General features: G+C 37.6%; 1 protein-coding gene across 1 annotated transcript in view; it reads right to left on the reverse strand.

Moving 5' to 3' along the window:
- Positions 1–26,630, reverse strand: part of LOC150094173 (methanethiol oxidase) — a 200,585-nt gene that overhangs the window by 171,704 nt on the left and 2,251 nt on the right. The window contains exon 2 of the mRNA XM_090411743.1: positions 5,532–5,716. Within this exon, the coding sequence (XP_090267869.1) occupies positions 5,532–5,716 (185 nt within the window). The remainder of the gene's footprint in view (positions 1–5,531; positions 5,717–26,630) is intronic.

A 26,630-nucleotide genomic window follows, 5' to 3' on the forward strand; every position in this document is an offset into this window, starting at 1 on the left:
CGACTTGTTGAAGGACGGCCAGAGTGTATAAGATCACTAATTGATCCAGTTTCATCGAATTTTTTAATTAATCTTTTCACAGTTGATAAAGTTAAATCACTATTCCGACCATATTTTGTACGAAAATTGCGGACTGTAGCTGTCAAACCTTCATTATTTTTAAAATATTGCTATATTGCTCAACAATGAAAATGTGTTGTTCTTTCGTGTGCGGTCCATTTTTAATAACCCTGAACTGTCAGCTGTCATGCTGTCTTTTTTTTCTCGTTGGCAACACTTTACCGCACAAATGACGCTAAATTTAAATCTTGCGTGAATTTTGGGACACCCTGTATATACTACATGATGGAATGCCTGCACATTCTGTTTATGATATCATGGAGTATTTAGGGAATCACCATCCATGGTGTTAGATAGAGAGAGAGATCGGACAAAACAAACTAGCAAATAAAACAACTTATGCAAATTTCTCCCAATATCACTGCCAGTTTTGACTTGCGAAACCATAATAACACTTTTTTCTCGTAGAAAGGCTTATACGCTGGTTATACATAATTATTAATTGACTTAAGGAATTCACAACGTACAACAGAATATAAATTAAATTAAAATTTAATATACATTTCCAATATTTCGGCAATGTCACATTGCCATTTTCAAAGGAACTTACAATAAAGACACGTGCACGCAGGCACTACATACAGTAAATGAGGTTATAGCAGGAAGCTATCATTTCTCCTAAAAGTCCTGATGGTGCCCCCTAGTGGGTAGGTATTCTTGGCCATTGGGCTGAAGGTCTCATGATGTATGTCTCCCAAATTTGGGACAAGAGCTTTCCTGAAGAAGAGCTTTCCAATACATTAAATCACGAGCTTTGGTCTATTTTAATACGACGTCTCATGTACTGCGGCAGATAAAGAATTTGAAAAATAAGGGGTCAACATATCAAGAAATTTGAGAAATTAAAAAAGAGCTCGACCTCTGAACCAAAACTTCCAACCAACACTGTAGTCAACCTTTCTTCAGTTACATTGAAGCCTGCAGCACTCATTGCACTATCACGTGGCCACAACTTCACCACTGCTCCCAGGAAAATACCGGCCGAGGATACAATGATTCAGATCGAACGTGGGATCCGCCACCTTCAATACCACACCGTCAACAATATTAGACTGGATGTAGCTTGTGTTCTCACCAAAGCAAGATCACCAAAAACCAACATATCCAATAGTGAATATAAAGCGCTGCAGGAATTGAAGAAAAACAAAGAAATAGTAATCACCAGAGTGGATAAGGGGAACGGCACAGTAGTACTCGACCAAACGGACTACAGAGGTAAGCTTAATGCTCTATTATTAGATCGTGCTACTTACCTTCCCACTGAATGCAATCCCACCAACTTGTAAATTAGAAAACTCCATAGGCTCCTTAAGAAGGTCACTTCTTGGACTTTGGAAGTTACTAACAAATTAAAATCGTTTAACTCTATACGCCCCCCCCCCGTATATATGGACTCCCAAAAATACATAAAGAAAATGTGCCATTACGTCCCATAGTAGATGGCATTGATTCCCCCACATACAAATTAGCTAAACATTTGGCCAAAGCGCACACACACTATACTGGCAACACACCATCCAACATAAAAAACTCAGCCCACTTCGAAGCCAGCATAGAAAACCTTACACTCCAACATACTGACATAATGGCCAGTTTTGACATATCCTCCTTATTCACAAATGTCCCAAAGAAACATTAGAGCTAATTCAAGCTAAATTTCCTCCCGATATCTCAGCCCTATTTCAGTTCACAATGAACTCAGGCTATTTCGTTTGCAAGGGAAAATTCTACAAACAAATAGAGGGGACAGCCATAGGTTCACCACTCTCCCCACCCTTGGCCTTCTTTATGGAGATTTTGAAGAGAAAGCCTTAAACTTTGCCCCACAAAAACCAACCATATGACTTCGCTACGTTCCTGATGTGTTTGCTATTTGGCCACATGGCTCTGACACACTCCTCTCCTTCTTAACACACTTAAACAACCAACACCCAAGAATCAAGTTCACCCTGGAGAAAGAAAAAAACAACATTCTCCCTTTCCTAGACACACGCCAGCTTGATGGAATCTTGGTTTTCTCTGTTATAGAAAACCCACCCATACAGGCAGATACATTCACCAACAATCCCATCACCCCCCTCACAACAATATGGAGTTATTAAGACACTATACAACAGGGCTAAACTAATCTGTTCAAATGACAATGTCCTAACCACTGAACTAAATCACATCCTCAAAACTTTCTCAGCCAATGACTACCCCCCCCCAAAAAAAAAAATCCAAAAAATATTGAAACCAGTAAACCACAACCCTCTCACCTTTCACAACAGGGAATGGTGATGGATTACTCTAAATCCATCACCATTCCCTACATCCAAGGCACCTCGGGAAAAATTACCAAAATCTTAAGAAAACATAACTTGACCTCTCGTTAGAGACCATATAGAAAATTGGCATCCCTTATCCGCCCCACTAAAGACCAACCACTTCCCCTAGACCTACCTGTTCAAATGACAAGGGACCTGGTATACAAGTGTATACCAGGTCCCTTGCAGCTGTAAGCTGTCCTACTTTGGCAAAACAGCGAATATCAGAATTTCAGAACACAAGGTCTACATCCGTTTTCACCAATATAGCTGCTCTGGTCTTGCAGACCATGCTCTGGATACACGCCACAGAATACACCGTAGCAAGTTCAAGTTTGAAAGACTTTTCATGGAATCAGCCTCAGCCCTAAGAAACATGCCAAACCTCAACAAATTTGGTTGCATGAGACTGCTCCAAGTTTGGGGGACATACATCATGAGACCTTCAGCCCAACGGCCGAGAATACCTAGGGGGCACCATCAGGACTTTTAGGAGAAACAATAGCTTCCTGCTTCATCCTCATTTACTGTATGTAGTGCCTGCATGCACATGTCTTTATTGTAAGTTACTTTGAAAATGGCAACGTGATGTTGCCGAAATATTGGAAATATATATGATTATTATTATTATTATTATTATTATTATTATTATTATTATCATCCAGGCCTCCATGGAGTCAAAAGACTCATCGTGGGAGGTCCTTCCTAAGAAACACAAAGTCTATCATATCATTCCTTAAACTCATTGATCGTTCTCACTCTCACCACTCCATCAGGCAATGCATTCCATGGTTCAACCACCCTCCATGCAAAGAAACCACTCCTCACCCTCTTGCTCATGGTTTCCTTTCGTAACTTCCAGGAATGGCCTCTTGTCATCACTCCTTCCCACTGTTCAACCAAGCGAAAGAACTCCTCAGTGTCAACCCTGTAACCACCTTTTAACAGTTAAAAAGTCTCAATCATATCACCTTTCCTTCTTCTATTCACCAAACTCTGCAGTCCACATTCCCTCAGCCGATCCTCATAACTAACATTGTACAGTCCTGAAACCATCTTTTTTATTTGCCTTTGAACCCTTTCCACAGTTAATTTATCCCCTTCAAATCCTGGGGACCAAATCTGAGAACAAGAGTCTAAGTGTGGTCTGATCAGAGTCTCATACAATGGAATGATAACCCTTTTATCTCTGCAGGTCAGTGTCCTCATTATTGCAGCAATCCTCTGTGTCACCTTCTCCACCTTTGCAATATGTCCCCTAAATTTCAGGTTTCTATCAATCATCAACCCCAGGTCTCTTGTCTCTCCTACTTCCTCCAGTATAACTCTTCCCATAGAGCATGCAGCATCCCATCGATGTTTCCCAAACCTCAAGATCTTACATTTTGCTGCATTAAACCGACACCCCCATTCATTTGCCCATCTATCTAGCTTATTCAAATCCTCTTGCAGGGATACCACATCTGCACTGTTACTAAGAATCCTTTCCAGCTTCGCATCTGCAAACAACTGAATATCCCCTTGCAATCCACTGACAGTGTCACTGATATAAAGGTTAATCAATATAGGTTCCAGTACTGAGCCCTGTGGGACCCCACATGTAACCCTCTGCTTCCTTGAAACTGCCCCACCACACACACAACTCTCTGATACCTATCGGACAGCCAATCCTGAATCCACTTGTAATATATTAAAGTTTAATTTAATTATATTCTCTTGTACGCTGTGAATTCCTTAAGTCAATTAATAACACTTCTTCTGCATGATATAAGTGGAACTAACTTGTGGAATACCATCAAAACAGCTGAGACAACAATATGCGACATACACTGACATCGTTCAGCAAACCAGATTTCTAAGTGCAACAGGAATCAGTTATTTAATGACCATAATGGTATTCAATAGGATAATCTTTTGTAAATTATGACTGATCAGGTGCCATTCTGTTCATTGTTAAGCACAGTTAAACAATAAACACACATGCACAGAGGGTGGGAGACGTGGTCCTTAGTAGAACAAATAAAGGCAGCCAACTTCATATATATGAGGTTTGAAAGCAATGCAGAAATATTTCTTTAAATCTTTGAAGTGCTAGCTATTTTTTTTTCTGAGGTGCACAAATCTTTTTTGGCATCATATCCATTGGACAGGAAAGTACAGTGAATAATGGAGAATTCAACTGTAAGGAAAGTCTAAATGGAACAGTGGCTGGAGGCTCTGTTAACAATAGTTTTTATGATAGAGTATTATTGGGGGGGAGGGATGATAGGATAGGTTATCTGTAAACTAAGAAAAAAAGAGTGCCATTGGAAAGATATATGGTTAGAGTGTCTAGAAAAGACAGATTATTGTTATTTTCTTTTTTCTATACCAAACTAAAATGATAACAGGTCTATGGAATGAACCATATGAGAACAGGTTGAAGATTTGTGGGTTGCAGAAACTAGTTGATAGGCGGAGGAGGGGAGATATGATTGAGACATTCAAATTGCTAAAGGGATTCTATAGGATTAATTCAGAGGATATTTTTGAGATCAGGACTGGTGGTGGGAGAACTAGGGGACACCTATGGAAGCTGGGCAAGAGTGTGGTTAGCAGGGGTGTTAGAGCTGGGTTCTTTACTTTTAGAGTGGTAAATGAGTGGAATAAGCTGCCAGAGTCTGTTGTGGGTGCTATGACGGTGAACGAGTTCAAGACAAGGTATGATAGATACTGTGAGAATGTAATCGCATAGTTGTGTGGACATGATGTTTAAGGCCTCCCTTGATGAGTCTAAGGACTCCTGGAGTCGCCCGAATAATAATAATAATAATAATAATAATAAAAACTAGATTCTGTGGGTGCTAACTGTTGAGGTAAAGGAGTCTAAAGTGTCTGCCATATGACTAAATGGAGAACACATCATCAACATATCTTAGCTAGCATTTTTCTTAATTTGCGACTTGAAGTTTCATTGTTCTATGTTTTCTGCACGTAAACATAAACAGACAAATCCTAGTAATTGAAATCCTTTGATCAAAATACAAAAACTATATAAAAAAAAATACAAGTTAATATTCTTTGAAAAAAAAAAATCTAAACATATCTCAAATATAGTTGCCAAACCTTAGAAAAAGTGGGCGACTCGGGATCAACATCAACAGTGGCCAAATAATCTGATCTATGACTTTTTTCCCAGTCAGGAACAATACATGTAACATATATAATCTTTTCCTTGGGACCTTTCATTGCATCTAATGGAGAGGGATATCCAGGACCATGCTTTCCATCACCATGACAATGTTTGGATGCTTCAAATTAGAAATAGACAAAAAAAAAAAAAAAAAATTACAGATTCTACTTTATATGCTATTGCTAGATCAACTAACTGAATAATGTTTAATAGAGAGATAAGTATTTATGTTTGTCTCTTAATCAAAGGTGACGGCTGCAATTAGGGCCGATGCTTGCTTTACAGTGCAATTCATTTTTTGAAAAAATATGCATTCTATTGAAAACCACTGATATTCTAATAAATTCAGAATATTAGATTATGATTTACTATATAACTATTTCATAAAAGTGAATAACTCAATGCCTTATCATCATCAAATTTCTGATATGTACCCTCATGAATGTACTAGATGTAAGATAACTAAATAAGATCAATAACTTCCTAACTTAATTTCAATGTTCTATGAACAATAATTTCCTTACATTAGCTGCTCAGGTGGTGCTTTATAGAATTATCTGTTATTGTTTATTTGCATTCTGTGATCCTGTACTGATCTTATGACACTTAGGTGAAAATTCTAAATTAATAAAATTTTTTCACATAAATTTTTCTTTGTTTTTATATTTCCTTTGATTATGCCAACTCACAGTATTTCATTATTGAAACAACCTTCATGTCTATTGTCTCCAGTCTTTGATCAAATGTTTTATTTCTAAACTAGCTCTCAGATATGGAAGTTAAAATTGGTTTAAATACACTGTCGTGCATACAGCTAGTTTAGTATTTTGATTAATTTCTTTCTTATTCCATATAAATTTATTCGATCGACTTCCTACCACATCAACTTTGCTAATTCTGTTGTCTATTCCATATTTAATCTGACTTCACTATAAATTATTATTATTTTATTATCATTATTATTATTCAGGCCTCCATGGAGTCAAGAGACGCATCGTGGGAGGTCCTTCCTAGGAAACACAGTCTATCATGCCACTCCTTGAACTCATTGAACCATTCTTGCTCTCACCACTCTATCAGGCAATGCATTCCACAGCTCAACCACCCTCCAAATAAAGAAACCACTCCTCACCATCTTGCTCACAGCTTCCTTTTGTAACTTCTAGAGATAGTCCTTTCTCATTGCTCCTTCCAACTGTTCCACTAAGTGAAAGAACTTCCCAGCGTCAACCCTGTAACTACCTCGTAATAGTTTAAGTCTCGATCATATCACCTCTCCTTCTTCTATCCACCAAACTCTGCAGTCTACATTCCCTCAGCTTATCCTCATAACAAACATTGTACAGTCATGAAACCAGCTTCATCAAAGACATCTTTATTATCTGCCTCTGTACCCTTTCTACAGTTAATTCATTCCCCTTCAAATCCTGGGGATCAAATTTGAGAACAATAGTCTAAGTGTGGTCTGATCAGGGTCTTATATAACAGAACGATAACTCTTTTATCTCTGCAGGTCAGTGTCCTTCTCAGTATTGCAGCAATCCTCTGGGTTACCTTCACCACCTTTGCAATATGCTCCCTGAATTTCAGTTTTCCATCAATCATCACCCCCTGATCTCTTGTCTTCCCTACTTCATCCAGTACATACTCCAATTGGATGCTGCAAACTCCAATTGAGTATGCAGCCTCCCATCGATGTATCCCAAACTTCAAGATTTTACATTTTGCTGCATTAAAACGACACTCCCCCCATTCATTTGCCCATCTGTCTAGTTTATCCAAATCCTCTTGCGGGGGCTGCCACATTTGCACTATTACTAATAACCCTTCCCAGACTCGCATCATCTGCAAACAACTGAATATCCCCATGCAATCCATTAACAATGTCATTGATATAACGTTTAAACAATACAGGTCCCAGTACTAAGCCCTCTGGAATCCCACTTTTAACCTTCTGTCTCCTTGATAGTGCCCCACCAAACACAACTCTCTGATACCTATCAGACAGCCCATCCTGAATCCGGTTGACTAACCCGACATCTAAACCCTGTGCTGCAACTTAAATATCAGCTTATCATGTGGCAACCTGTCAAATATCTTTGCAAAATCCAAAAAAATTGCAGTATATGCCTTTCCCTCATCAACTACTCTTGTCACTTTATTATAAAAGGCAATCATATCACTAAAGCAAGAGCACCCCTTAACAAATCTATGTTGATTCTCACAGATAACATTACCCTCATCTGCCCAACACTGTATATGGTCCCTCACTAATTTCCCAAGATCTTAACTAGTGATGAAACACAAACTGGCCTATAATTAGACACTTCCAGTCTGCTACTGCCCTTATGCAGTGGCACTATCTTACCTTCCTTCCATTCCTTGCGTACCTTTCCCATAGCCAGACTTTCATTGAAAAACCAGGTCAACGGAGCTGTCAGTTCTTTAGCACATTCTCTCAAAACCCATGGTGAAATACCATCCAGTCTCACAGCTTTACTGACATCCAGAGTACTCAGTATTTGTAACACACTTTCCTTTTGAAGCTCTAAACCTCAAACTTGGCCTATCCCTCTAATATTAAAATCTCCAGGATTTATTCCCATTTTGATCCCACAATGAATGACATTGTGGGATAAAATGATTTCACAATTATTTCTCCTCCTACTGGCCACATAGCTAAAAAATTCCCTAGGATTTCCTTTGGATCATAGTGCCAATCTCTTCTCATATTCCAGTTTTGCCTTCCTCACCATACGAGTCACTCTCCTGGCTTGAGTCTTATATTCTTCATGCACCTGCTCTCCACCCTCTCCTTATATCTTCCATAACCTCTTTTTTACCTGCAGTTCCTGTTTGATATTATTACGGGTATCTCCATGGAGTCAGTAGACTCATCACGGGAGACCTAAACTATCAAAACAGTATCTATCATATCTCTTCTTGAATTCATTTACAGACGAAGAACTCACAACTGAGTCAGAAAATGCATTCCACTCATTTACCACCCTCCAGGCGAAAAACCTCATTCTCACACCCTTGTTAACCACACCTTTCCTTAATTTCCAGGGATGACCTCTTGTTCTTCCATCACTATCACACAGCTGAAATATTTCCCCTGCATCAATCTTATAAAAACCTTTTAGTAATTTAAATGTTTCTATCATATCCCCTCTTCTGCATCTATCAACCAACCTCTGCAGTCCACAAGCTCTCAATCTATCAATGTAGGAAGCATTTTTTACATCACTCACCAACTTAGTCACTCGCCTCTGAACCCTCTCCACAACCTCCTCATCTCCAAAGAATCCAGGTGACCAGACTCGAGCACAGTAATCCAAATGTGGAAGTATCAATGCTTTATAAAGGGGAATAATAACTTCTTTATCTCTGGATGTTAGTGTGTTCTTCGATAACAAAGTAATCCTATGTGCAATCTTGGACACCTTAGCAATGTGTCCTCTGACCTTCATCTCCCTATCCACCAACACCCCCAAGTTCCTAGCCTCATCAATCTCTTGAAGTACCGTTCCATCAATGTAGTACACAGCTGGTAATCTTTTAATTCCAAAATGCATAACTTTACACTTTTCCACATTGAACTGACATCCATTTTCTTTTACCCATTTTACCAGCTTATTTAAATCCTCCTGCAAACTTTCAACATCAGCTTGATTTTTTATTGCACTACACAACTTTGCATCATCAGCAAACAACTGAATATCTCCCTTTAAGCCGTTTCCTATATCATTTATATACAAATTAAACAACACTGGCCCAAGCACAGAGCCCTGAGGCACACCACTGGTCACCTGCCTCATTCTGGACTCGGCTCCTCCATACACCACCTTATGGTATCTCTCCCTGAGCCATTCTCCTATCCATATCACCAATTTAATATCCATTCCCATCTGCTCCAATTTGCGTAACAGTGTTCTATGGGGTATCCTGTCAAAAGCCTTAACAAAATCAAGAAGTACCATTTCCTTTATCCAACTCAGATGTCATTCTATTATAAAAAGTTAATAAATTGCTAAGGCAGGATCGACCTTTAACAAAACCATGTTGGTCCTTATAGAGTATCATATTCTGATCCACCCGTTCTTGAATTCTGTCTTTAACCAACTTTTCCAATACTTTTACCACAACTCCCGAGATGGTGATTGGTCTGTAATTACATCTGAATTGGTCATCTCAATACCATCAGTACCCACTAAAGTTATCCTTCCGAAGTCATTCTTCCTTTTACTTACCACATAGCTGAAGAACTCTTTGGGATTACCCCTGATCTCCTTGGCTAAGGTCTTCTCATTAGTTTTTCTTACTATGCTATAACTTTCCTAGCTTGAGCCCTGTACTACTCATGGGTGTACTGATCACCTTTCTCCTTGTAAATTCTCCATAACATTTTCTTTTTTTTTGCAGATCAAGCCTCATACTACTACTCATCCATCTAACGCCTACTTTGTCTTCCTGACCATGAGGATATTCTGATATTGCCTTCCTCAGATATCTGCTGATTTTATCCCATGCACTGTTAACATCTTTCCCCTGCAATATGATCTGCCATGGGACGATTGTAAGCTCACTCCGAAGCTTGTTATAATTACCTAACTTGTAGTTCTGTATATATCCCTTCTTAAGAGAGAAAGCCACAAATTTTGCACCCTCCCAAGTCAATACCACATGATTGCTCTCACCAGTTGGAGGTAACGAGGACACCTTACTTATGCATATGTCCACTGATCCAATGACCAGATCCAACACTCTCACACCACATGTCCCTTCAGTTATGTGCTGTTTCAAGTAATTATCTCTTAGAAGATGTATGAATTCCATATTCTTTTTGCCACGTGATATTTCCTCCTTCCAATTGATATCACATAATTAAAATCCCCATAATAATCACTAACCCTGCACTCATTGCACTAATTTGCTGATGCATGAATTCAATATCACCACCTGTACCCCCCCCCTGGCCTATAGCAGCAACCAACTGTATATTTGATTGCATTGGTTACTATTTCACACCAGACCACCTCAAATGAACTTTAATAATTCACATCTATCCTCTTGATATACTACTTTCTTTGGCTGCAACTCATCAGCTATCATCAACAGTACTACCCCCCCACACACACATTCTATCTTCTCTATCCTCCCTGAAAATACTGTACCCATCACATTCAATTCCAGTAGCCACATCTTCTGCTGACAGCCAAGTTTCATTAATGCCTACAACTTTTGGTGAGATTGCACTGACTAATGCCAAAAATTCTTCCCTCTTATTTCGAATGCTTCTTGCATTAGTATACAAAAATTGCAGATTCCCTTTAGTTCTTGTACCAGCTTTAGAACTGATATCATTTGTCATCAGTGCTTAAATTCTAAACGAATAAGCTCCAAGGCCTTAAAGCAAGGATCATAAATGTGAGGCTGCAACATTTTTTAAAATTTTATTTATTTATTTCGGTGGAGTTTGTTTAGACCCTTCCCCTTTAATACGTGTTAATCCATTTATCCACTCTGATGCTAATTGAATACCCTGACGTGAAGAACTTGTGCCTAGGGTCTGTACCCCTGAACATGTTATACACCACAAACCACTGTCCTTACAAAATAACCAACTGTATTTACCTTTGAATGCAATCCACTGGTCGAGTGTCCAGCAAGTCAGCAAATCTTTCCTTTTGTTCAACATATTAATATTATCACATTGCAACTAATGGGAATTCTGTGTTTCTATAGATTCGTTACAGACCTTTTTCTCTTCAGAAACTACACACAAACTATCATTACAAACTCGTTTTGTATTATCACTGTCTCCAAGCTATTTTTCCGTTTAAAGAAGGTACCAATGTACTTATCCATAGTTGAAATACCATACTTACTCGAATATAACTCGCACCTCTGATTTTACTTTTCGAAAAAAGAAATTAAAAAGTTTTGCATATACCTTGCACATGAAAAAAAGCTTAAAACATTCATGTTGGGACAATAGTAACTTGCTCCCCACGGTAAACAACATGTCTTCCCCAACATCCACTATACTGCAGAGGCAAGAAGTACTTTTATTATGTCAGTGAATAAGGTACGAGAAGTCTGTGTAATATATTTCTCAACAAATAGTGCAATTAGAGACAACTAGGATAAAAATGACACTAATTAATGAATCACATGTCCCCTCATACAGAAACTATGGTGTATAGACTCAAGCAAAACCATATGTTGTACTGGCAAACACAGTATCTAACTAAAAACTATTGTTATTTTTGTTGGATGTGTGCGAGTCCACCCACTGCAAAGCAGCAAGAAAATTCAACTAAACATGTTAAAATTCGTAAACATGTTAAAACTAAGAAATATATATATATATATAGTGAATGTTGTTAGGGCAGTTTCACATATTATGGAATTCAGTTGAAGAGAGTTAGCATTCCAACTTAATTGCCAACTTGCTTTTATTTTTTGGGTGTGTGATCTTTTTGTTAATACCGCACCAATCATATGCACGTCTTAATAACCTGCTACTGCTGTCTGTTTTGCACCCTGCTTTCATCTCTCACTATTTATTCGTGAAGGATTGTTCATTACATATCTCAAGTCTTGTAAATTACTCGAATATAACTCGCACCCCTGATTTTACTTTTCGAAAAAAGAAATTAAAAAGTTTCGCATATACCTTGCACATGAAAAAAAGCTTAAAACATTACTGTTAACATTACTGTTGACAGGGTGTATCATAGAGGCAGCCTGCCTCATGGCACCGCTTAATTAAGGATGCTCGTTCAGCTGTATTGCAGTAGGTGCCATATTAGGGCAACAAGATATTTTACAACATCTGATGTAGATGCACCAGATTTATTTGAAGAATTGGGCTGGAGAGCAACATGTTTCTCCAGGTACCAATTTAATTTTGTAACCTAATAGATAATAATAATAATAGGACTAGCCTTGATGTAGTAAAGGTGTTATTTTATTTTATTTATTTTTCACCAGAGGTCAGGCCAATAATTGTTGTAACGGTTGGTCAGTAACTTTAGCAAACCATGTAGATTGTAGTGCAGCTTGTTTCTCTGTATATATATGTGTATGCTCCAGATGATGACCTTGATATGAAGGTCGAAATGTCGAGTGTTCATTTTGGTTTATATTAAACTAAAGTTTTGCTCTAACATGGTAGTTGTCTCCATAATTTTCCATAATGTTGAACAGCGGGAAGGAGTGATGACAAGAGGCCATCCCTGGAAGTTACGAAAGGAAACTGTGAGCAAGAGGGTGAGGAGTGGTTTCTTTGCGTAGAGGGTGGTTGAACCATGGAATGCATTGCCTGATGGAGTGGTGAGAGCGAGAACGGTCAATGAGTTTAAGGAGTGGTATGATAGACTTTGTGTTTCTTAGAGGGGACCTCCGCCTCAATGAGTCTTGACAGACTTTATGTTCTTAGGAAGGACCTCCCACGATGAGTCTTTCAATTCCATGGAGGCCTGAATAATAATAATAATAATAATGTACCCCACTAAATATAATAAAATAAAATATAATTATTTACAAAAATTTTTGAATTGTTTCAAATATTCCCTAGTAATGAAGCTAGCATTTTCTGAAAGTTAAACATAAAAATATAAAAAAAGACAATAAAATATAATGTAAGCAAAGAAATATCAGCAAGATCCCTTAATGTATAGAAAAGGAAGGAAGAATGAGAATGTCTGGGTAGTGACCCTTCGCATAATGCATATAAGGGAAGAGATTGCCTTCACGTCTGCAAGGAGATGTGCTTTGCATTATGGGATACTAAAGCAAGTGATCTGAAATCATTATTATTATTATTATCATTATTATTATCCAGGCCTCCATGGAGTCAAAAGACTCATCGTGGGAGGTCATTTTTAGGAAATACAAAGTTTATCATACCACTCCTTGAACCCATTAGCTTTTTTATACGAGTTGTCCCAGTCCTGAAAATAGTTCAGGCGCAAACTTCTTTGCTTACACTTGGATAAAGGATTAAACCAAGAATATAATTTCTTGGTATCTTTAATTTATAGTCATCACAATTAATCTGAAAAAAAAAACCCATTACCAGATTATGTCTCAATCATATATATACCGCCCCCTTCCCTTCCATCTACTAGGTTTTGCAAGCTGCATTGCAAAATTGCCTCAATTTCTTCGTATTCAACATTCAAGAGACCAGTAAACACCTTAGTCCATAATATCTGGACCCTTTCCTATATTTATATATCCTTTTGAAAACCAGACAACTAAATCTGTGCACAATAATCTACATGTGGCCTAATCAAGGTTCAATGAAACCTTTGTTGGGTTGCCTTCACAGTTTTAGCAAGGTGTCCATTAAATTTTAGGTCCTTATCCACCATCACCTCCTTTAAGACATCCCTACCAATTGTACACTCTACATTCCATCTTTGGTTTCTGCATTTTAAAATCTTACACTTTGCAACACTGCCATTTTGCATTCATTACCAAGAGAGTCTCCTTTTTCATCTGCCCTTTGTACTCCTCATGCAAATGATTACTACCCCCCCCCATCTTATGCTACCTTCTTCCAGATTGTATGCTTAACATATTCATTCATTCATTTCACACTTACCTTATATAACCTCCTAACCCTTGAAATACATCCAGACATTGCTTTTGCTAGATAGTTCTTGAGTAGCACCTAAGCAGCACTGATATTTCTATTTGACCCAATTCTGCATTCCTTATACAGTCTCCTGAGCTTTTCACAATCTACAGCCTTGTAGTTCAACATATAAACTTTTCTCACAAAAATCCTCATATGACTGGCCACCACTGAGGTAATCACTTCATAGTCACTCTCACCAACTAGAGGGAGATTGGACATCTCATTTATAATAAAATCTTTGGATATGATGATTAAATCCAAACCCTTGATCCTCACAAGGGTCTGGGATTATATACTGTCTAATTCACACCACTTGACTTGCCATTCACAAACACTCCTTCAATCTTTATTACTCTACTCTACTCTCATGCTCTTCCACATATCACTTACTTTCTTAGATCTACTATTCACCACTCACTACTTTCCTTTTCTTTACTTTCCATCAAAAACTTGAGAAATTCATTCTGTTTGCCTGCAGATGCCATATCTTCATTCCAACCTATATGACCATAATTAAAATCACTCAATGATTACTCTTTTCTTAACAGGTATGCTAATTTGTATATTCATTTTCTTGTCACTACTCTCTACATTGCCATGGTCTATGGCAACAGTCAACTAAATATTTATCCTGGGAATAACTCCTTTGCTATCAACAGCACCTCCCCTACCCTTCCTGCTCTTTCTATCTTCACAAAAAACTCCCCTCCATCTCTATTCTCTGTCACGATGTTGTCCTCATCTAGCCATGTTTCACTTATTCAAACTATTCTGAGGCAAACAAGCTTGAACAATGGAACAATTTCATTTCCTTTATTTCTGATACTTCCGACAACAGTTTGTAAACAAACACAGTAGTTTATTCCTTGGTCTATAACAGTCCTAATGATGATACTTCCCAGATGTGATTTTTTGCCATTCCTCTCTAGATTCAAATGCTCCCCTTACATTCAGAGCAATCTCATAACTTTGCTGTCTGCTATGTTATGTTCACTACTACTTCCAGTGAAACTATCCACTCTCCCTTATTTCCGTCTTGCATTCTAGTTCTCTTATTCTGCTCATTCACACCACTTGACTCTCCACTCACTCCTTCAATTTTTCTTACTCTACTCTCACATGCTCTTCCACATAATGCTTACTTCCTCAGATCTACTATTCACCACAATCATTACTCTCCTTTCTACAAATGGCCTCTCCACATGACTCCCACAAAACCAATTCAAATGCAGTCCATCACTCTTATGCAGTTCCATTTGCCTCTCTTATTCATCCAACATTTCTTTCCCCTCAATACAGCTCTACTGATATACTCTGAAATCTTTGTTCACTGTTTCTACTCATCACTGTTGAGTTAAGTGTCTATCTTACCACATGGCTATCTTTTACTCTCCTCAACAACCTTCTAACCTCCATTCTCATATTCTCTTCATTCCCACGAAATCATTCATTTCTGCTACCACTACCAAATCTCTTGCTTACATACATATCCAATGTTAAAGATACCAAGCAATGCCTCAATCACCTGGTTCATTCTACCTCCAAGAAAACAAAGCCTGTCAAACTCATTCATCATATCTCTAATAACGGAATCTCTTAAATCCAGTGGCAGCTCATGCCTTGAAATCATGGGGTGCTGCAACTTTCAAAATATACATACACACTATAAGTACAGTGTATATATGTTACCGGCAAAGTGTGAAAAGCAGGCATTCTATAGAATGCCTAGGCGTTATTTGGCAAAGTATGAAATGTCTGTTTTTTTTTAATATTTATATACTTTCCCTAGGCACTGTATAGAATACCGAGGCATTATATAGAATGACAAATACTACTGCAACTATATTTTCATTTTGAAGTTTTAAATTTTGCTGACATGGGGAGGTTAGGTTAGGTGCTGGCAGTTGTTATGAGTGTGCCAGACGATGGTTTTTACCGACTTAGAACTGCTGAAGGAATTTTAAACCAACTCTGTGCCAGATCACAATTCAATTCACTCAGTAAGTCCTTGAGACAAAGGACTTACTGAGAGTTGGAGACGTTCCTGACCACAAAATAGCTCTCCAGTCAGCTGCTTCTGCTCAGTCCAGGGGTAGCGGCCAAGGGTTCATGGGGTTACTTACAAGACTAAGTGCCAAAATTTGAAGTGCTTTTGTATGAAAAAGGCAGTTAAGTGCACTTCAAAATGCCATTCCAGAACGTCTCCAACTCTCAGTAAGTCCTCGAGACATAAAGTGAATTGTGATCTGGCAGAGAGGTGGTTTAAAATTCCTTCAGCAGTTCCAAGTCGGTAAAAACCATCGTCTGTCACACTCATAACAATCCTCATAACACCCAACCTAACCTAACCTAACCTCCCCATGGTGGCAAAATTTAAAACTTCAAAATGAAAATATAGCAGAAATAGTATTTGTCATTCTATGCAATGCCTAGGTATTCTATACAATACCTAGGGAAAGTATGTAAAAGATTAAAAAAAACAGACATTTCATACTTTGCCAAAAAACGCCCAGGCATTCTATAGAATGCCTGCCTTTCACACTTTGCCTGTAACACATATACGTGTTTGGATAAAATATCAAAATTATGGTAAAATTTTTTTTAAAAAATTAAACATGAAAAAATATTGTTTATTATCGATAAAATTATACAGTTTGGTATAATTCAAAATTACTTAAAAAAAATATATATTCTTCTTGTTTTGTTTCATGAAAAAATATTGTTTATTATCGATAAAATTATATAGTTTAATATAATTCAAAATTATTTTAAAATAAAATCCATTCCTTTAATTGTAATTAAAGGAATGGATTTACAATTTTTGGACATTGCAATTAAATCCTTTAATTGTAACGTCCAAATATTTAAAGAGTAAACATGATAAGCACTATGAACACTCTACTACTGGCACAAACTCTGCCTTTGACACGAGTTGCCATAGTGTTGTACTACCTAAGTGATGACTTACACTTGGACTCGCCGATAGTTCTTTGGCATAAAACTCTTAGATTTCAATCTCCAAGTTTCATATCTGGCTTTAAAATAATGAGGGATTTATTATTCCCTTAATTTAAATATATTTATATATCGAGAAAAATTGGGGGTGATGCAGTTCCGCAGTGCCTATGCACGAGTTGCCCCTGCTTAAATCATTCATTATCTCTCACACACAGCCATCTTTCATTCCATTCTTCCTCACCTTTATCTAAAATTCTCCTCATGAACTCAAAAAAAAAAAAAGAAAAGAAAAAAGAAAGAAAGAAAGAAAGAAAGAAAGAGAGATGAAAAGAACAGTGATCTCAAAAGAACCCAAATTAAGTTGATGGAATTTTTTTCACTTGGTATGCTACCAATTATATATTTGGTTTAATCTTTTATCCAAGTGTAAACAAACAAAGTTTGCCCCTGAAGTATTTTCAGGACTGGGGCAACTTGTGGCAAAAGTGGTATAACTTCTTATCACTTACCTTAGTATCCCAATCATGCAAAGCACATCTCCTTGTGGACATGTATAATGCTATGCATTAAGGGAAGGGTCACTACCCAGACAGGTTTGGACCTTTATTGAGGTCTCATCATTGGGAGCCAGACATCAGTGAGGTCTGGTGATGCAAAGCACAAGGAGATGTGCTTTGCATGACCAAGATATAAATGGATTGATGCAGTTAGAAGGGCCTTTGAAGACCAAAATATAAGATCTGACAGCATTGGGATTCTGACAGATAATGAAATTTTAAAAAAAAATCCTTGATGCCATCCAAAATTTTTGGGATGTTTGAGTTCATTGGTGACCTTTTTCTTGTGTATCCACTCCAGTCATTATCTCATAGAAATAATGTTTCTGTTTTATGCCTCTTCTATAGGTACTTTCATGGCTGCTGTTTGACTAACTTGCTAACACTATTCCTGCACTTTTTCCTTTCTAGCTCATAAACACACAAAGTGCTACTGGTAGTGAACATCTATTCACTGTCTAGCTCCAAACATAAGGAAAGCAAAACTGGAATATGAGAGGAGATTGGCCCTAAGATCCAAAGAAAATCCTACGGAATTTTTTAGCTATGTGGCCAGTAAGAGGAGAAATGACTCTGAAAGAATGATATTGTGGGATAAAAATGGGAATAAAGTGACTGATGCAGAGGACATAGTGGAATTGTTCAATGAACACTTTATTGGAGTATTTCATCCTAGAGGCGTCAGTTTTAATGCTAGAGGGATAGGGCTGGTTCGAGGTTTAGAGGTACAGGAGGAGAGAGAGTGTATTTCAGATACTGAGTACTCTGGATGTCAGTAAAGCTTTGGGACTGGATGGTATTTCACCCCAAGTCTTGAGAGAATGTGCTAGGGAACTAACAGTGCCTTTAACCTGGCTTTTCAATGAAAGTCTGGCTGTGAAAGGTGCCCAGGGAATGGAAGGAAGGTAAGATAGTGCCATTGCATAAGGGTGGTAACAGACTGGAAGTGTCTAATTATAGGCCAGTCTGTGTGTCATCAGTAGTTGTTAAGATCTTGGAGAAAGTAGTGAGGGACCGTATACAGCACTGGGCAGTGAGGGTAATGTTATCTGTGAGAGTCAACATAGATTTGTGAAAGGGCGCTCTTGTTTTAGCAATATGCTAGCCTTTTATAATAAAGTTACAAGAATATTAGATGAGGGAAAGGCATATACTGCAATTTTCTTAGACTTAACGAAGGCATTTGACAGAGTGCCACATGATAAGCTGATATTTAAGTTGCAGCACATGGGTCTGGATGTCAGATTGGTCAACTGGATTCAGGATTGGCTGTCTGATAGGTATCAGAGAGTTGTGTATGGTGGAGCAGTTTCAAGGAGGCAGAGGGTTACAAGTGGGGTCCCACAGGGCTCAGTACTAGGACCTATATTGTTTAACCTTTATATCAATGACATTGCCAGTGGACTGCAAGGGGATATTCATAAACGTGTGGACAGACTTATGTGTTCGTCGAACATGTTGTTTATTATTTTAACGGTATAATAGAACACAGAAACTAAGTAAATAATTAATTTATTAACTTGATGCTGATATTTCGCTGGTATTATAACCAGCATCTTCAGAGCACAAAAACACTGTTTGTCACAATACGCGAGACTATTAAGGGGATATTCAGTTGTTTGAGGATGATGCAAAGCTGGGAAGGATTATTAGTAATAGTGCAGATGTGGTAGCCCTGCAAGAGGATTTGAATAAGCTAGATAGATGGGCAAATGAATGGGGGTCTCAGTTTAATGCAGCAAAATGTAAGGTCTTGAGGTTTGGAAAACATCGATGGGATACTGCATTCTCTATGGGAGGAGTTATACTGGAGGAAGTAGGGAAGACAAGAGATCTGGGGTTGATGATTGATAGAAACCTGAAATTTAGGGGACATATTGCAAAGGTGATGAAGGTAACACAGAGGATTGCTGCAATTATGAGAAGGACACTGACCTACAGAGATAAAAGGGTTATCATTCTGTTGTATAAGTCTCTGATCAGACCACACTTAGACTATTGTTCTAAGTGTGGTCTGATCAGAGACTTATACAACAGAATGATAACCCTTTTATCTCTGTAGGTCAGTGTCCTTCTCATAATTGCAGCAATCCTCTGCAATTATGAGAATCAGATTTGGTCCTCAGGATTTGAAGGGGATAAATTAACTGTGGAAAGGATACAAAGATGGATGATGACTTTTAAACTGTTGAGAAGTGGTTACAGGGTTGACACTGGGGAGTTCTTTTGCTTGGTTGAACAGCAGGAAGGAGTGATTACAAGAGGCCATCCCTGGAAGTTACGAAAGGAAACTGGGAGCAAGAGGGTGAGGAGTGGTTTCTTTGTGTGGAGGGTGGTTGAACCGTGGAATGCACTGCCTGATGGAGTGGTGAGAGCGAGAACGGTCAATGAGTTTAAGGAGTGGTAGGATAGACTTTGTGTTTCTTAAGGGGGGGGGGACCTCCCCTCGATGAATCTTGACAGACTTTATGTTCTTAGGAAGGACCTACCACGATGAGTCTTTTGGCTTCATGGAGGTCTGAATAATAATAACAATAATAATAATAACATATCAGACTAACTTGTCATCCTCCTGTTTCATTCCTTCTACCTGAATGTTTTTGAACAGCCTTTCAACACAGTTCTCTCTAAGGACTACAACTTTCAGTTGCTCAAACATATTAACAGGTTCCTTCTTGCTCCTTGACCACTTACCTCCTCCCCCCCATAGTGCTGATATGCTATAGGATTTGCAACCTTGTGTGTCTGTAATATATCAGGTCATCCCAAAAGTTGTGCCATTTTTTTATACTGTACTTGTTCAAATGTGTCTCAGCTTGTCTAAACATAACTTTTTAAAGCTTTATAAGTACCACTAAGCTGAGGTGGGCTCATTCTAAGGAATTCCACCTTGCAAGAACATCATACATAAGTTATTGTTTAAATAACCCTTTATTACTATGGAGGTCACTGAAGAACACATTAGGCACATCATGCTTTATGAGTTCAAAAAAGGCAACAATGCTGCTAACACTGTAAAAAATGTGTAAGGCGATAATGTTTTGAATGTGCAAAAGTGTGCAATGGCTCCAAATATTTCGACAAGGTTACTTTAGTTTGAAAGCCTCCCCTCACTCTGAGCGCCCTGTCTCTCCCAATAATGATATGCTGGAAGCCACTATTGCAAGAAAAGCCAATGCAGATATTGAAGATTCAGCAAAAGATCTTAATTCATCATCAATAATCCATCACCATTTGCAAGAACTTTGAATAGTGTCTAAGCTCGGCAAGTGGGGGTATTCACCATGATAACGCACACCCTCATAGTGCAAGAATCACCTGTACCAAGATGGAGGAATTCAGCTGGTAAAAGCTTTCACATCCTCCATATTCTCCTGAGCACCTTTAGATTACCACTTATTTCAAAGTTTGCAGCATTTCATTAATGAAAAACAATATTATACATTAGAGGCACTGAAATTGAGCCTATGCAATTTCTTTGCCTCCAAACCTCCTAAATTCTGTAGAAAAGGCATTATAAAGCTTTCACAATGTTGGAAGAGAGTGTTATTGATTCAAATGGAGAATATATACTTCATTTGAATCAATTAGCAAGTGATTTATCTTCTATATCCTTTCAAACCTTAATGCTAAAAACAACATTACTTTTCGGATGACCTGATATAAATGAATATATATATATATATATATATATATATACTTTATAAAGAATTGAATGACTAGAACCGAGATTTAAGTAAAAAGATTTTAATATAAAAACACAACTGTGTTTTTATATTAAAATTTAATATAAAATATCAAATTAATTAAAATATAATAGTTGCGGCTTGTAACAGCCTTCATCAGGTGACATTATAAAAGAAAGAAAAACTTCCATTAACTTCGAAAGATGTTTTGAGACGGTTTATTTCTGTAAGAAGTTCATTTGGGTCATCCAGAAGATGACCTTATTTTGGGCAGACAGACAAATCTGTCGAATTGCATATGGAAGAACACATGAGGGACATTACTTACAAGAGACAGCGAACTAGTGCATTATCTAGTCATATCCTTTTCTCGGTTAATCCTAATGATGAAAACCAAAGTCACAGAGTCTGCTGGGAAAAATCTACTAACATCTTCCGTTGCAGTGAAACTAGAGAGAAAAATTGTGAAATCTAGAGAAATCATCTTCGATCCTGTTCATCTAAATAATAACTTGAGCTGCAACCTCCCAGATTGTCATTCAGCTGTAATCATGTACTGGCGTTCACGAGATGCTACTAGCACGCACTTTCCCAACAATACAACTAACGAAAGAAGCTTTTGTTAGTTGTATTGTTGAGTTGTATTGCTTTAAATACAACCACAACGATTTAATGTCAATTATGTATAGAGAGTCTCTATGATGTTCATAGTTTATTTAAGCTTTAGTGTTTTTTCTTTCTTTTATAATGTCACCTGATGAAGGCTGTTACAAGCCAAAACTAGTCGTGTTTTTATATTAAAACCTCTTTACTTAAATCTCGGTTCTAGTCATTCAATTCTTTATGAAAATATGTATGTTAACTGAGTTAATGATCATTCTTTCATATATATATATATATATATATATATATATATATATGGTCTTCCTCTTGGCCTTTTTCCTCCATCCTAGCATCAAAGACATATTTTTTTAATCTTTTCTTTCTCATTCTGTTTAAGTTACTATACCATATGAGATTAACTCAACTCTGACGTTCCTGAATATATTACCTGCCAAAGATACCCAGTAATAAAATAAATTGTTCGCTCATGCATGGATAAAGAAGTTATATTCTTTTCTTTATCTTTTACCAATGAATACACAAAGTTTGCACACATGAAGTAACTTGATTTATTAATTTATTATTACTATGTGGATATACCAGAATTTCTACCACTGATTTTAATCCTCCATATCACTATGGTTCTAGCTTCCACTGATGAGACCTCAATAAAAGTCAAAACTGGTCTGGGTAGTGATCTTTCCCATAATGCTTGCCAATGTACACATCTGAAAGGAAGGATGCTGTGCATTATAGAATATTAGGGCCATCTGATATGATCCACTTCATGACTAGGCTACTTATACATGGAAGCTGCTTCCAGATATAAGTAGACTAGATATGATGTTACTTCACATGTAAACTTCTGTTTGCTCACTTTTGAAAAAAGACAATATAATTTGCATCTGAGGAAAATAGCGGCCAAGGCTTCCTTGTTCGCCGAGTTTGGCATGGGGGCTTTTGTAAAACAGTCGTACATTCTATGTATTCATTGCGAAAGAGTGAACAGGTTATGGTATGAAAGCAAGAGAGATAGTTTGTTGTAAATGTTTCCCATGGCAGTACAAGAAATGCGAGTCATGTGGCAAGTGGGAAAAGGAAGTGACAATATTAACAATGTAAGGAAAGATAGCGAAAATGTTCTGGAGGTAGTGCATAGCAATAATGTAGAAGTAGTGAATGACAGTGTGTGGAATGAGAGCATGAAAGAAGTGGCTGAAAGTAACATGGGTGATGAAGCAACGGTAAGGAGTGAAATAGTACACTTATGTTGCATCCTTCACAGAAAAAAATGGGAGTCGGAGTGGCTAGAGAAACAACTGCCATGTGGGTAGCAGGCAGAAGAATGAAAGAAAAAGTAAATTTGGAAAGTATGAAAGTGCAAGAAACTGGAAATAAGTAGAAGATATTATTTGGAGATTCGATAAGAGGTATAATTAATCAGCAAGTGACAAAAGTATGTTTCCCAGGTGCAAAAATCAAGGATGTTAAGAAAAATCTGTTAGTTTTCAGAAGTTAGAAGTGAAACAAATGATTGTCATGGCAGGAACAAATTATGTGAAAGGGAAGAAATATGCACTCGAAAAAGATATAAAAGAATTTGTTGAAACAGTGAAATTGAAGAATAAGGAAGTAAAAATGGTAAGCCTGCTGCCTCAGCATGATAGGACAGAGTTGAGAAGTATTATGATTCCTAATGAGTCAATGAGAAGATTGTGCAGGATGAATGGTGTGCAGTTTATATTGACATAGGGAGTGAATTTGATGGACAAAAGAACTTTTATACATGCCTATGCCTGACAGAATACATTTAAATGATTTTAGAATTAGATATTTGGAGAAAGTGTTGTTTAGTGAGAGTTTGGAAGTACAAAACCAGGGATTTAATATTTGGCAAAACCAGGGATAGAATTAGATATTTGGAGAAAGTGTTGTTTAGTAAGAGTTTGGAAGTGCAAAACCAGGGAAACTATAGCTATTAGGGGGGGATGCAATCAAACATGTGTCTGACCACCTATGTGATAAATGAGCATATGTACAGAAATGATCATGTAATGCCAAATGTGTTTCAAATCAGAAACCAACTGGTTTCTGATTCAAATGGGTTGGTAATGACATTCCTTGTGGGACAAGAAATGCATGTACATGAATGCCAGAAGTATCAGGAATAAGAGGGAGGAGTTTTTGGCATGGTTAGCTCTCCTGGCCAAAAATTATAGGTATCTTGTTGACAGAAAATGATATAGTTACAGGGATAGAATGTAAAAGGTATTGTATTTTCAGGGAGGATAGAGGGAATGGGACAGGAGGTGGGGTATTACTGATGATAGCTGAAGAATTACAACCAACAAAATTAGAAGGTAAAGAGGATTTTAGGTCGGGGAGATAGTTCATTTGAGGCTGTCTGGTGTGAGACAGAGGCCAACTAGACAAAATATATTTTATTGGTTGCTGCTACACAGGAAGATGTTGATGACATGTATTGGCAAATTAACAGAGGGAGTGTAGGCCACTCGCTTATTATTATTATGAGTGACTTCAACTATGGGGACAGAGATTGGATGGAGGAAAAGGGCATGGCAAGATTGAAGTGGAATTTATATGGTTGCTGAGGGATAATTACCTGAAACAACACATTATAAAGAGGACCAGGGGTTTGAGAGTGTTGGATCTGGTAATATCATCAGCAGATATATCCATAACTAAAGTTGACACTCTGCCTCCAATTGGGAAGAGTGACCATGCTGTCTTGTTCTGGGAATTTCAAAACATGTGAAATTCCCTATCAAGAAAGGAATTATGTTGAACTATAAAGTTGGTAATTATGACAGACTTAGGAGTAATCTTGGAGCAGTGCCATGGCTTGAGAAGCTACAAGAAAAGAATGTCAGCAGTACATGGGAAGTGGTCAAAGATTGTTTGAGAGAAGCAGTATCAGACTGCATACCACAAAGTCAGGAGGAAAAACCAAACGGGATTAAGTGGATGAGCAGAGATATAAAGCAAGAACTGCAACAAAAAAAATGAAAACATTGTGAAGGGAACATAAAAAAAAGCGTGATCAGCATGCATAAGCAAGAAAAGTAACTAGTATGGTAAGAAAGATCAAATTAGATTATAAAAGAAAATTAGCTAAGAGGTCAAAGTAAAGCCAAAAAAAGTTTTTTTTTTTCATTATGTAGCAAGTAAGAGGAAATATTACTTCAGTAGGATGACTTTAAATAATGTTCATGGTAGGAAGGTGACAGAAACAAAAGAAATAGCTTGAAAAAAAAAATTGTTTTTTTGCATGGAGAGTGGTGAATGAGGTGAATGGATTACCAGAATTGACAGTGAATGAGTTTAAGGAGAGGTATGATAGGTTTTGTGTATAATAGTTACTTTGGGTATCCCATGATGAGTCTCTGGACTCCATGAAGATACCATATAATAATAATAATTTACTTTGTAATTCATAAACAGGTTCAGGATTTTTGGCAGATACAGTCAGACAGTGTGACTGATGATGTTCACAACAGCAGGCCATTAATACATTGATTCACAAGATAAACACCAGCTAATGTCTTTCTTAGAAGTCCTAAAAAACAGCCCCCTCACCCACACACACCTATATACATGGCACAGAAATCACACACAGTGTAACTAAAATTTGCAGTCCCCTCCCTACCATATGATTTCAGTGGATCACTTTACATCTTGCAGGATTTAAGTACTTCAAAGAACCAAACAAGGACCCCCCCCCCCTCTCCAAGCATTGTTTGTGATATGAAGTTATGCCATTACAAGCATAACAGCAGTTTTTCTATGCAGGACTCCAAACAAAGGATAGATATACAAACTACTTCACATTTGAGACATGAAATACAGTTGTCACCCACTGCAAAAATACACACACAATCTACCAATAATTGTCTAGACACTTTAGTAATTTTCAATTGATACTAGAAAGCAAACCAATGGTGTAGCTAGAGCTTTTGCCGCCCGGGGCGGTCCCTGAGTTTGCCACCCCTCTCAATACACACCAAAAATACTACAAAAAGTCAAAACGACGTATAGGGAAATAAATTAAAACACTATGTTTATTTTTGAAGTAAAACTTTATTTTCAACATTCTAAAATGTTATTTTTCTTGCTTTTCTATTAGCAAAATCGTCGATAACATTGTCAAAGTCTATTTCATAGTAATGTAGGTAATTCTTAATCAATTTTATTTAGAAAAACTCCTCTCACAACTAGCAACATTTACAGCAATTGTGAGGAAAATTTGTTGTAGTATTACAATAGTTGGAACTGAGTTCTCGAGACTGTATTTTAGAATTAACTGCAATAGTTCAAAAATGTTCAAAGTGCCATCTGGGGGGGACTTCCCCCACCCCCTCTAGCTACGCCTCTGAAGCAAACCCTAATATTGGGTATGTCCACCTTTGGATTTGATCACCGTGTACCCTTTGAGGGAGGTTTTCCACCAATGTGCAGCAAATGGTTGCAAAAGGTGAAATTTGTTTCCATTTCTCCATCAAAGCAGCACTCAGTTCAGCGACAGACTGAAGACATGCTGCTCTGGACCTCAACTGT

This window comes from Typopeltis vanoorti, chromosome 22 (genome assembly GCF_054136105.1).
Source record: "Typopeltis vanoorti isolate ZY-2024b chromosome 22, IOZ_Tvanoo_1.0, whole genome shotgun sequence".
Classification (NCBI taxonomy): Eukaryota; Metazoa; Arthropoda; class Arachnida; order Uropygi; family Thelyphonidae; genus Typopeltis; species Typopeltis vanoorti.